At 41.5% G+C, this 13,901-nt stretch overlaps 1 protein-coding gene across 1 annotated transcript in view; it reads left to right on the top strand.

Moving 5' to 3' along the window:
- Positions 1-13,901, top strand: part of hfm1 (helicase for meiosis 1) — a 91,428-nt gene that overhangs the window by 28,544 nt on the left and 48,983 nt on the right. Inside the window, exons 17-23 of the mRNA XM_060897871.1 lie at positions 2,213-2,307; positions 8,620-8,753; positions 8,838-8,885; positions 8,970-9,050; positions 11,333-11,424; positions 12,750-12,856; positions 12,955-13,002. Of these exons, the coding sequence (XP_060753854.1) occupies positions 2,213-2,307; positions 8,620-8,753; positions 8,838-8,885; positions 8,970-9,050; positions 11,333-11,424; positions 12,750-12,856; positions 12,955-13,002 (605 nt within the window). The remainder of the gene's footprint in view (positions 1-2,212; positions 2,308-8,619; positions 8,754-8,837; positions 8,886-8,969; positions 9,051-11,332; positions 11,425-12,749; positions 12,857-12,954; positions 13,003-13,901) is intronic.

Genomic DNA, 13,901 nt, shown 5'->3' on the forward strand with positions numbered 1-13,901 from the left:
TGCGATTGCTCATATTCAGTGAATGTGGATTAGGGTGCATCAGTTGCCCTCACTTTCATAAAATCTGATGCATTTTTGTTTGGGTGTTCCTTTTCACCAATAAAGACATCCTGTAAAATTTTTTGACCATATTCAAAAGTCTAATGGTGGCACCATGAGGTTCATTTTTTGCCAAAAAACGCTTATGGCTACGTTCACACTGCAGGCTGAAGTGACTCAAATCCGATCTTTTCGCCCATATGTGACCTGTATCCGATCTTTTATTGACAATATGAACGACACAGATCCGATTTTTTCAAATCCGACCCAGGCTGTTTGGATATGTGGTCCTAATTCCGATCCCTATCCGCTCTTTTCATATGCGACTTCAGTCTGAACCGCCAGGTCGCATTCATCCGACTTACACGTCATCAACAAGCCACAAACGTCACTATTCTGCGCTGAAGTAGGCGGCGGGTCTCTCAAAAAAAGTTACAACAACATGGCACATAATCACGGGCGCAGATAGAGGGGGGGACTCCCAGATTTAAATTCACCTCGTTCGGTCCCCCCCACTTATAGGGAGGAAAAAACGTCTATGCTGTCTTTCTTTGCATAAGGCAAACCTCACGGAAAAATCAAAAGACTAATTACCATTCGGTTTATTGAGGTGCACAGCAGTGTATACATAGTTGCAACAACTCACATAAAACAAAACAAAGACTGATATTCGGTTGGTTGAGCTGCGCAGACTGCACAGGTTGCGAGCTCGAGCTTGGTTGCTATGGTAACCCACAACAAGTTTGACAGGCATATCGGGGTTGGGGTTGGTTTGCTGGCAGCTTTGTCCCCCCAGTTTTTTGTCCCTCCCAGTTCAAAAAACGTATCTGCGCCCCTGCGCATGACATCAATGCGAGGGACGCTTCGGGCTGTGAAGGTTCTGAATCTTCTCAATGGAAGGACGCAGAGGTTAGGGAGCTGATTTCCATTTGGGGGGATGCAGCTATTCAAGCTAGATTGGATGGGTCATACCGCAACCGGGCGGTTTTACTTCCGTAAACGCTGGCCATGCTCACTGCGTGTGACGTCGTGGTATCCTGCAGTGCGCATGCGGAACACTTTTAGGTCGCTTTTCGTTCATACTGAGGATCACATACAAGTCGCATATATTTGTTAATGTGAACGACCTCACAAAAAAATCGGATTTCACAAAAAAATCGGAATTGAGCATTAAGCCTTGCAGTGTGAACGTAGCGTATTTTATGTTTTCGCGTAAGGTTTGAATCACAATGTTGGACTCCATTTATTGATTTCTTGTGACCCAGAGATCATGTTAAGAACCTTCGCAAGGGATTGAGAAGCATTAATGTGATTCATAATACATTTGTATTGTTTAAAAGTAGCTGAACAATGATTCAATGAACAGCTAAAACTCCAACTGTGCTTGATAATAGATTTAGAATGTGTACTAAAAATGTGTATCTAAGATATTTGGTATACTCTATAAGGTGCCATAATGTTTCATGAAAAGTGATCGAAATTTTGTCATAAAAGTCATAAAATAGCAGCTTTTTCCATAACTTTGAGCTCCTGGTGCCACCATTAAACTTGTGAATTTTGTCAAAATATTTCACCCAGTGTGTTTTCTTACCAAAAGGAACATAAAAACAAAAATGCATCATGATCGGAGGAACTTTTCATTTTTAGGGGGCGACTGATGCACCCTAGTGTGGATAGAATAAAATATAATATAATAATGATACACTGTTTTAAATTTTGCACACTGTTTATTAGGACTAATGATATTAATGTTTGAAAGTATGAAGCAAAGCTGATAAAAGATTATTAAAACATTTCCTGAAATCTGGTGATTTGAGGCAGATCCAAGCTAATCGTTTGGATTTGTCGCTTTACATGTTGCTACATGCTCTCGCTTGCGGTTAAAACTGCAGCTGTGCGTCGCTCACGTATGTAGGAATCAGAAATACCGTCTAAGTCTGCTCTTTAACACAAGCGTGTTTATTTCTCATGTGTTATTGTAACTACAGGATTGCTGTTGTAGGTAAATAATTCACGAATTTGGAGAGTGTATGTTTAAAAAAGAGAATTTACTCTGTGACTCCTCATGTGTTTCATCATGATACTCGTAGTAATAGCAATGTGATTACTCTGTGACTCAATGCTACCGATCGAGTGCTAGTACTCATTGTTGTTATCCATTTATTTATTTTAGTTTGACACATCAGCCACTGCTGTGATCATGACTCGATCTCAGACTAGAGAGAAGTACCTGCAGTTAGTGAGTGGGTCAGAGACTATAGAGAGCAGGTATTATCTGTTTTCTCTATCATGTAATAAATGGCTTGATTTGGTGCTTTTGTTATATCTGTGACCATTAGATCAAGAAAAAAAAGGCCACAGAAAATGGATGGTCTAAAAATATATTTTAAAAAAAGTATATAATCTCGGGCGGCACGGTGGTGTAGTGGTTAGCGCTGTCGCCTCACAGCAAGAAGGTCTGGGTTCGAGCCCCGTGGCCGGCGAGGGCCTTTCTGTGTGGAGTTTGCATGTTCTCCCCGTGTCCGCGTGGGTTTCCTCCGGGTGCTCCGGTTTCCCCCACAGTCCAAAGACATGCAGGTTAGGTTAACTGGTGACTCTAAATTGAGCGTAGGTGTGAATGTGAGTGTGAATGGTTGTCTGTGTCTATGTGTCAGCCCTGTGATGACCTGGCGACTTGTCCAGGGTGTACCCCGCCTTTCGCCCGTAGTCAGCTGGGATAGGCTCCAGCTTGCCCGCGACCCTGTAGAACAGGATAAAGCGGCTACAGATAATGAGATGAGTGTATAATCTCACGTGTTCTGTGGATTTTTACACAAACGCTGCTGCTGTAATCATAAAGACAGTCCTGTGGTCATGCAGAACATCCTATAAACACACTCAGTACAGTTTGTCTTTTCTACACATAGGAGGAAAAATGGGAGGAAAAAGTAATACAGTATAGTTTCCAAATTATTTACAAATCAACACACAAAGGTATTCAGCCCTGTTACTCTGAAACTCCTTAATTAGTTCTGGTGCAAGCGGTTTCCATTAACCTGTGTGTAATTAAAGTGTCACATGATCTCAGTACCTTTTTCCTGGAAGAACCTGGAATTTGTTCTTGAATATACCTGAACAAACAGCATCATGGAGACCAAGGAGCTAAGAGGCTGTCCACACGGCAATGGATTCAGGTGAATCTGATAAAATTGTTTATCGTTTCAGCCTGGCGTCCACACGGCACCGGCGTTTTGGGTGCCTCAAAACGAGAACGGGTTCCAGAGTGGAAAAATCTGGCAACGGCGCCGTTGCGAAGTCGCCTGGATGAGTAGAACGGATTTGTTTACGATGACGTCACAACCACATGACTAGAACAAGCGACACTCTCGCTGTTTTGTATGAACCACTGCATTGCATTCACTTTTGTATACAGCTTTTCTTTTAAATAAACAAGTAACTGAACCATTTCTTGAATTTCTTTTTTTTATTGGATAAGACTGCTTTTCAAAATGTTCACACACAATATAAAAAGTTATATAAATTATATAAAAATGCTTTTCAAAATGTTCACACACAATAAGAAAATTAAGTTATATAAAACTATGCACACTAATAAAACTAATTTGTACACACAGAAGGCACGATTTCCTTGCGTAGTCGCAGCCATCTTCTTCTTGTTGTTGTGTGCTTGTTCCTGTGAGTGCTTCACGCCGGGTAGAAGAAGGGGTTTATGCGCATGCGTCCTACTTCTATTGTTCTGGTGTCTCCGATGGGACCGTCTTACAGCGCACGTAGAGGTGTGGCATGTGTATTGCATCGTTTTCAGCAAGCGTTGCGTTGCCATATGTACCTGATATTTTACTGATCCGTTGCCCATGTGGACGTGATATTTTTTTTTAATAAAATCTCGTTGCCGTTGTCGTGTGGATGTAGCCTTAGACTATGGTCACACTACAACTCGCCGTGCTTTGTGATGAAAATGAGGCGTTTTGGTGGTGATGGTTCCCTGATCTTCGGGACGTATTCCCAAACCCATCTGCGAATATTCAACGCTTAGTTTGCTGACGAAAAGATCACCATCAAATTTCAATGCATGCTGTTTCTTTTATTAAAAAACAAGTCCAGGACAAAGTTCTGGAGAAGTTTAAATCAGGGTTTGGTTAAAAATATTTTGCCCAAACATTGACTCTCCTGCAGAGCGACATTACTGTACATCTGTTATTACTAAAATGATTAGAGGAGGCCGTCCAACATCAGGCAGATGAGCAGGTGAAGAGAGGATTTAGTTAGAGAAGCAACCAACATCATGCTACCACCACCATGCTTCACTGTAAGGTGATGAGTATTGTTGGGTTTTCCTGACAAACACATCTCATTATCCAGAGGAGCATGAGTTCTTTTTTGAGTCTCATCCAAAAAACAAAACAAAACCCAGAGTCAATGAATGAATATGCAAATGCATGCATTTGAAAATTTTCATGATGTTTTTGGCCAATCACAAGGTGGAGATACACCAAAAAACATCTCGCCAAGCTCAGAGAACATTCGTCGTGCATCACATGATTGGTGGCGATGCGACCAGTCTTTCATCGGCAAGTATCGTATTCACAAACACATCCCGAGCTGTAGTGTGACTGGGCAGTGGTGGCTCAACGGTTAAAGTGCATATCACGGGTAAATTCAGGAGCAAGATCAATGTAATTCTCTTATTTTATATTAAACTTTGGTCAGATATCTGTCACATTTTGCATTTTGTGCAATTTTTTTACCTTGCGCAATACCAGAAAAATTCAGTTGAAATCAAGCCATTTGAGGTGAATTGGTCCACCTCTGAAAAAACTTGGCATTTGGATTTCCCGGGAAACATTGATTTTCGTGACGTCATGTGCGGGACGCCTCCTTCTGAATCCTACGTCAGCGCTGGTTTGTTTATGAGAAAATGACCTGGTGATTTTCTGCAAATTTCTTCAACGTTATCATGTAATTATTAACATGGTTAACAGATGTATCGTAGGAGGGTGTAGCAACACCAATCTTGATGGGATTAGTACTCATCGTTTTCCAAAAGACCGGACAATGAGAGAGAAATGGGAGCGCTTCGTGCGAGGCACCCGGAAAAATTGGCTACAAGCTACTGACTACAGCATTATTTGCGGTGGTCACTTCATCAGGCCCGATGACTTTGAGAACTATTTGCAGTGGGAAATGGGCTTCGCGAGGCAACTTGACCTGAAAAAAGACGCAGTTCCATCTGTCAGAATGCCCAAAGCAACACCGTCTCCATCTGTGTCAGCGTCACCAAAGGAGCCAGCCGTGTTCGTCTCCCCTGACAGAAGGCGAAGTGCCGCATCCACTGAGGTCCTCGAAGCCGAGGACCAAGCAGAGCCGAGAAAAAGACCAAGAAAATCGGCAATTCACAAGTTGATTGTTGCCAGGGTAAGAAATAATTCTGACATCTCATTATATTCTTCATCCAAAGGTGAAGTAACATTGCGCTCAGGTGACAATTCCATATTTCAATGCAAAATCGCTAGCTGCTAAACTTGGTCTACACAGGCTGTGCACTGAAACCGTGCAAGCTCTCGCAGCCTGCTGGCGCTTCCGCAGGTGACGTCATGAATCTGGCTCCAGACTCCCTTGGGATTTTTCCAGACGCGTTTTGTTATTTTATTTTTTTCTGCTGTAGACAAGATGGCCTTGTGCAAAATTACCCTTCTGGATGAGTGTGTAAAGGGACATACTTTAATCTTAAAAAAAAAAATTGGTCCAGAATATGCACTTTAAGGGTTACTGATCGGAAGGTTGAGGGCTCAAGCCTCAGCACTACCAAGCTGCCACTGTTGGGCCCTTGGACATGGTTTCTGCTTCAGGGGTGCTGTATTATCACCAACCCTGCGCTCTGACTCCAACTTCCTAACAAGCTGGGATAGCCGGAGAAGTGAATTTCACTGTGCTGTAATGTATATGTAACAAATAAAGGCTTCTTCTGCTGCTTCTTCTTCTTCTTCTATTAAATAAAAAGTCCAGGACAAAGTTCTGGAGAAGTTTAAAACAGGTTTTGGTTAAAAAAAATAGAATAGAATAGAAAGCCTTTATTGTCATTATACAAGTACAATGAGATTTAAAGCTTCACCATTAAGTGCACACATAAATACTAAAATAAACATAGGAAAATATGTACAATAAAACTAATATAAAACTACTACTAAAAAAAAAACTACTGACAACTATACATAAACTATACATAAACTATACATAAACTTGTGCAAGTCCCTGAAGGAACACAGGTGCATAGCAGTAACAGGGTTGAGAATAAAGTGACTAGCTGCATCAAGTGATAGAGGTAGCATTGGCATGTACAGACGCCTATTTTCAGTATGTAGGCAACTAAAAAACAGATGATCTGACTTGGTATGATAGTGCAATAAGACAGTCTTGTGACATTTACAGTGCAAATATGACAGTTTACAGTCTGACAAGGAGAGACTAGGTTGAGATCAAGTGGTTAGCAGCATTGTGGTGATGGTGACCTTGTCAGTGGTGTTCAAGCATGACAGTTCCTCAGTGCAAACTTGAGTTGAGTATTGTGACAGCTCTTGGAAAGAAACTGTCCCTGAGTCTATTTGTTTTGGCTGGTATGGCCCTGTAGCGCCTGCCAGAGGGCAGCAGGTCGAAGAGGTGGAAGCCAGGGTGTGTATAGTCTCTCATGATGCTCTTTGCCCTGCCTAGGCACCGGGAGTTGTAGATGGTGGACAAGGGAGTTAGAGGGCAGCCGATGATCTTTTGTGCTGTGTTAGTCACCCTCTGCAGTCTTTTTCGCTACGTTCACACTGCAAGGCTTAATGCTCAATTCCGATTTTTTTGTGAAATCCGATTTTTTTGTGAGGTCGTTCACATTAACAAATATATGCGACTTGTATGTGATCCTCAGTATGAACGAAAAGCGACCTAAAAGTGTTCCGCATGCGCACTGCAGGATACGACGACGTCACACGCAGTGAGCATGGCCAGTGTTTACGGAAGTAAAACCGCCCGGTTGCGGTATGACTCATCCAATCTAGCTTGAATAGCTGCATCCCCCCAAATGGAAATCAGCTCCCTAACCTCTGCGTCCTTCCATTGAGAAGATTCAGAACCTTCACAGCCCGAAGCGTCCCTCGCATTGATGTCATGCGCAGGGGTGCAGATACGTTTTTTTGAACTGGGGGGGGACAAAAAACTGGGGGGGGGGGGGGGACAAAGCTGCTAGCAAACCAACCCCATCATGCCTGTCAAACTTGTTGTTAGTAACCATAGCAACCAAGCTCGAGCTCGCAACCTGTGCAGTCTGCGCAGCTCAACCAACCGAATATCAGTCTTTGTTTTGTTTTATGTGAGTTGTTGCAACTATATATACACTGCTGTGCACCTCAATAAACCGAATGGTAATTAGTCTTTTGATTTTTCCGTGAGGTTTGCCTTATGCAAAGAAAGACAGCATAAACGTTTTTTCCTCCCTATAAGTAGGGGGGACCGAACGAGGTGAATTTAAATATGACTCGTCCCACCCTCTATCTGCGCCCGTGATTATGCGCCATGTTGTTGTAACTTTTTTGAGAGACCCGCCGCCTACTTCAGCGCAGAATAGTGACGTTTGTGGCTTGTTGATGACGTGTAAGTCGGATGAATGCGACCTGGCGGTTCAGACTGAAGTCGCATATGAAAAGAGCGGATAGGAATCGGAATTAGCACCACATATCCAAACGGCCTGGGTCGGATTTGAAAAAATCGGATCTGTGTCGTTCATATTGTCAATAAAAGATCGGATACAGGTCACATATGGGCAAAAAGATCGGATTTGAGTCACTTCAGCCTGCAGTGTGAACGTAGCCTTTCTGTCCACTTCTGTGCAGCTTGAGTGCCACACTGACACAGCATAGGTCAGCAGGCTCTCAATGGCTGACCGGTAGAAGGTCACCAGCAGGTTCATGTCAAGTTGCTCCTTCCTGAGCACTCTCAGGAAGTGTAGTCTCTGCTGCACCTTTTTAACCAGTGCGGTGGTGTTGGCTGCCCAGGAGAGGTCAGCAGAGATGTGGACCCCAAGGAATTTGAAGGACTCCACTTGCTCCACGCTTTCGCCGTTGATGTACAGGGGGGCAGGGGCGGCTTTGTTCCGTCGAAAGTCCAAAAGTTTGCCCAAACGTTGAATCTCCTGCAGAGTGCCATTACGGTATATCTGATATTGCTATAACGTCTAGAGGAGGCCGTCCAACCACAGGCAGATGAGCAGGTGAAGAGAGGCTTAGTCAGAGAAGCAACCAACATCATGCTACCACCACCGTGCTTCACTGTAAGGTGATGAGCATTGTTGGGTTTTTCTGACAAACACATCTCATTATCCAGAAGAGCATGGGTTTTCTTTTGAGTCTCATTTAAAAAAAAAACATATTAGATGAATATGCAAATAGGAAAGGAAACGCCCCCAGTCCTACACACTGGAACACGATGGACTGTTTTGTACAATCACATGTTCGGTACTAATCTGCTTTTCTGAGTCTTATAGATCATTTACAGCTCATTTGTTCTGTATTGATCTCTTCTAATTCAATAAACTGTCTTCAGCTTGCACACGAACCTGGTAGAGCATCTGAATGCTGAGATTGTCCTTTACACCATCTCTGACGTGAACATGGCTTTAGACTGGATTCGTTCCACGTTCCTCTACATCCGAGCTCTGAAGAATCCCAAACACTATGGTAATATGGATTTTTAAAAAACTGTTATAACTCTAAAATACACTTAGCATGTTGTGACTATATCATTCGAATTCATCTTTCCAGGTTTTTCAACTAATCTCGACAAAAGTGGAATTGAAACCAAACTACAAGGTGTGACAAATCTCTCATGTTCTTGTCTCCAGTGATTAAAGATTAATCGACTCATTACGGTTATAATTTTGTGTCGTATTTTAGAGCTGTGTCTCAGAAACTTGAACGCACTGGCTTCCTTTAATTTGATCACAATGGATGAGGACATAAACATCAAACCTACAGGTGAGGGTTAGTTTTTCAGGTGAGGGTTGTCTTGTAAATGTGTTTGTTGAATATCTCATTCCATTGCTGTTATAATAAGCTCCACTCTTCCCTTCTGGGAAGGTTTTCCACGAGATTTTGGGGCGTGGCAGTGGGGATTTGTTTTCATTCAACTACAAGAGCAGCAGTGATCAATGTGTTTAGTGGGGTTGAGTTCAGTCAGGGCTCTGTGAAGGACAATCGAGTTCTTCCACTCCAACCTTAACACACCATGTCTTCATGGAGCTTTGTGCACAGGAACACTGTCATGCTGGAAGAGGTTTGGGCCTCTTGGTTCCAACGAAGGGAAATTATACCGTAAAGCTATAGCATACAAAGACATTAGGGATGGGAATCTTCATCATCAACACGATACGATACGCATCTCGATGCACTGCCAACGATTCGATACATTAACGATTCATGAACTTACCAATGGTAAGATGCGATACGATTTTCCAACCTACTGTGATACAGTGCGATACTGTACGATTTCATTTTAACACAATGCGATGCGATGCAGAAGAAAATTATACCATGGAATACATAGTATTTCTCAAGTACTGGCACTTAAAGCATGACCACTGGCTGTGCCTTTTATTTTAAAAAACAGGAATTACACAATTTCAAAATTCAGACCTGAATAATGAGCAATCAACTTTCTGCCACATTTTTATGTTAGCCTAAGCAGCTCACGCTGCGTTAAGTTTTTGAAAGAGGTTTAATAAAGAATTAGATTTATACTAACAATAAAAAGAAAAAAGGCCATGAGATTTTAGGATAGTGGATCCCATCCAATATAATAACTAGTAAATTAACAAAAAATTAACCCGTTGACAAAGATTTGTCCAGCTCTCCACCTCGCTTGTAAAAGCCAAAACTTTTCCAAACTATTGATTTAAAGCCAACCGGTGAATGTATCACTTCAGATTCTTCCATGTTTCGCTGGCCGCCTCTGACTCAAAATCTGACCGCTGTTCTTCTGCTGTTTGCTTGGCCCGCCTCTTCGCGCGAGACGAGAGTTGGGCTGAATCAGCCAATGACGGCTGCATAGATAACTCAACCTAGAAACAGGCCAGTTTCTAAAAAGTTAAATGATAGATATTATTCGGTTCGTATCGATGCAGATATTTTAGTCGCGATGCATCTCGATCCCATTCGAATTTTTAACCGATTCAGACGTTTGCCAACCGATGCAACCGCATTGTATGGTTCGCATCGATTCCCTGATGCAAATCGGTGAATCTTCCCAACCCTAAAAGACATTCTATACAATTGTGGGCTTCAGCCTCTGTGGTAACAGTTTAGGGAAGAACCACATATGATGGGTGTAATGATGGGTTTTCATCGACAGCGAGCTAAACTTTGACAGTCACATGAAAGCAATCACTAAATCGGCATTTTATCACCTAAAAAACATTTCCAAACTAAGAGGACTTATGCCAAAAAATGATCTGGAAAAACTTATACATGCCTTCATCTCTAGTAGGGTTGATTACTGCAATGGCCTTTCACAGGCCTGCCAAAAAAAAACATCAAACGACTTCAGCTGGTTCAAAATGCAGCGGCGAGGGTTCTCACACGAACAAAAAGAACAGAGCACATTACTCCAATTCTAAGGTCCCTTCACTGGCTTCCAGTAAGCTACAGAATTGACTTTAAAGCATTGCTGCTGGTGTACAAATCTCTAAATGGTACAGGGCCCAATTACCTCTCTGATATGTTGCAGCGGCCTAACCCAATCAGATCTACCAGATCGCAGCAGAAAAATTTACTGGTAAAACCAGTTGTTAAAACAAAGTGTGGTGAAGCAGCTTTTAGCTACTATGCAGTACAGCTATGGAACCAACTGCCAGAGGACATTAAAAATGCTCCTGCTGTTGGCAGCTTCAAATCTAGACTAAAGACGAAGCTGTTCTCAGATGCTTTCTGCTAACTGATAAATATCATCATCTTTACATGTTTTAAACTTTACTTAACTTTTATTCTATTTTATTCTGCTGTTTTTTACTGAACTTTTACTTCATTTTATTTTATTTCTACTATTGTTTAATTCTTCTTATTTTTTTCTCTCTTCTTCCCCCTTTATTTTATGTAATTTTATTTTCTGTTGTTTACTGTTTTGCTTTTACCTCTGTAAAGCACATTGAACTGCCACTGTGTATGAAATGCGCTATAGAAATAAACTTGCCTTGCCTAATAGTTAGCGGTGCACATACTTTTGGCTATATAGCGTAAATAAATCAGTGGTCTCTTGTGCACAGAGAGTGGGAAGCTGATGGCTCGATATTGCGTTGCATTTGACACCATGAAGAAGTTTATGAAGGTGACCGGTACAGAAACCTTGTCTGAGTTGGTGAGCCATTGTCCATCCACTCAATTCCCAATTCTCAATTTTATTCTTATCTAATGCTGTTAGAGCATTTATTCTATTATTGTATAGTATACACTCAGCGGCCACTTTAACAGGAACTTGTTGTTGATTCTAAGATCGCTGTTCTTGGCTGCAGGAGTGGAACCCAGTGTGTTCTTCTGCTGTTGCTTTTCTGTTGCTGAGATGCTTTTCTGCTCACCACGGTTGTAAAGAGTGATTATATGAGTTGCTATATCCTTCCTGGCTAAAAAGCTTGAACCACCTTGAATCTGTCCATTTTCCTCTGACATCTTTTATCAACAAGGCGTTTGTTTCCACCCACAGAACTGTCCCTCACTCACTCGATGCTTTTTAGTTTTTCGCACCATTCTGTATAAACTCTAGAGACTGTTGTGTGTGAAAACCCCAGGAGATCAGCAGGTTCTGAAATACTCAAACCAGTCCATCTGGCTCAAACCAACACCCATACCACAGTGAAAGAAAGTCACGCTTCACTGTGAGATCACAATTTTTCCCGTTCTGATGTTGATCATTAACTGAAGCTCTTGATTTGTATCTGCGTGATTTGATGCATCGAGGGATCGGCTGATTACAGAACTGCATAAAACAGCAGGTGGGTGTATAGGTGTTCCTAATAAAGTGGCCGGTGAGTGTATATTATGATATTGATTTGCTAATCGTAGTAGATTATACATGTACATTACCGTTCAAAAGTTTGGGGTCACTTTGAAATGTCCTTATTTTTGAAAGAAAAGCACTGTTCTTTTCAACGAAGATCACTTTAAACTAATCAGAAATCCACTCTATACATTGCTAATGTGGTAAATGACTATTCTAGCTGCAAATGTGTGGTTTTTGGTGCAATATCTCCATAGGTGTATAGAGGCCCATTTCCAGCAACTCTCACTCCAGTGTTCTAATGGTACAATGTGTTTGCTCATTGCCTCAGAAGGCTAATGGATGATTAGAAAACCCTTGTACAATCATGTTAGCACAGCTGAAAACAGTTGAGCTCTTTAGAGAAGCTATAAAACTGACCTTCCTTTGAGCAGATTGAGTTTCTGGAGCATCACATTTGTGGGGTCGATTAAATGCTCAAAATGGCCAGAAAAATGTCTCGACTATATTTTCTATTCATTTTACAACTTATGGTGGTAAATAAAAGTGTGACTTTTCATGGAAGACACAAAATTGTCTGGGTGACCCCAAACTTTTGAACGGTAGTGTAATTATCTGTACATTAGCGTTGACCTGGACAAAACCTCATTTAAATACCAAACCCGGTGTTTAATCTGGACTTGTGTCAGGTTGATATAATATCGAAGGTGAAGGAGTTCAGTGACGTCCAGCTGAGGGTCAGTGAGAAGAGAACGCTGAACATGCTGAACAAGGATAAGAACAGGGTCACTGTCCGGTCAGCACAACTATTTCTTCACATTCATCTGAGAAATAATTCTTTGATTATAACGACTCTAATTAAATGGAAATGAAGTATCTCGATCTGCTTTTTAGGTATCCAATGGAGGGAAAGATCAAAAGCAATGACATGAAAGTTAACTGGTATGATTCAGATTCTCCTAATTTTTGAGTACAGCCTTTTGTTTATTCTATAAGGATGACGTGACATATGAATTATGTTTATAATCAAAGATTTTCATCAGTCTGAATGAATTGTATTTCATATGAGTGGGATTCAGTGGTGGATGGTGGTAATTGTTTTTTTCGGGGGGAGGCAGTTCATAATATATATCAGTAATATATTATTTAAAAGTTTACAGTGGTGCTTGAAAGTTTGTGAACCCTTTAGAATTTTCTATATTTCTGCATAAATATGACCTAAAACAACATCAGATTTTCACACAAGTCCTAAAAGTAGATAAAGAGAACCCAGTTAAACAAATGAGACAAAAATATTATACTTGGTCATTTATTTATTGAGGAAAATGATCCAATATTACATATCTGTGAGTGGCAAAAGTATGTGAAACTCTAGGATTAGCAGTTAATTTGAAGGTGAAATTAGAGTCAGGTGTTTTCAATCAATGGGATGACAATCAGGTGTGAGTGGGCACCCTGTTTTATTTAAAGAACAGGGATCTATCAAAGTCTGATCTTCACAACACGTTTGTGGAAGTGTATCATGGCACGAACAAAGGAGATTTCTGAGGACCTCAGAAAAAGCGTTGTTGATTCTCATCAGGCTGGAAAAGGTTACAAAACCATCTCTAAAGAGTTTGGACTCCACCAATCCACAGTCAGACAGATTGTGTACAAATGGAGGAAATTCAAGACCATTGTTTCCCTCCCCATGAGTGGTTGACCAACAAAGATCACTCCAAGAGCAAGGCGTGTAATAGTCGGCGAGGTCACAAAGGACCCCAGGGTAACTTCTAAGCAACTGAAGGCCTCTCTCACATTGGCTAATGTTAATGTTCATGAGTCCACCATCAGGAGAACAC

This window comes from Neoarius graeffei, chromosome 17 (assembly GCF_027579695.1).
Source record: "Neoarius graeffei isolate fNeoGra1 chromosome 17, fNeoGra1.pri, whole genome shotgun sequence".
NCBI classification, from domain to species: Eukaryota; Metazoa; Chordata; class Actinopteri; order Siluriformes; family Ariidae; genus Neoarius; species Neoarius graeffei.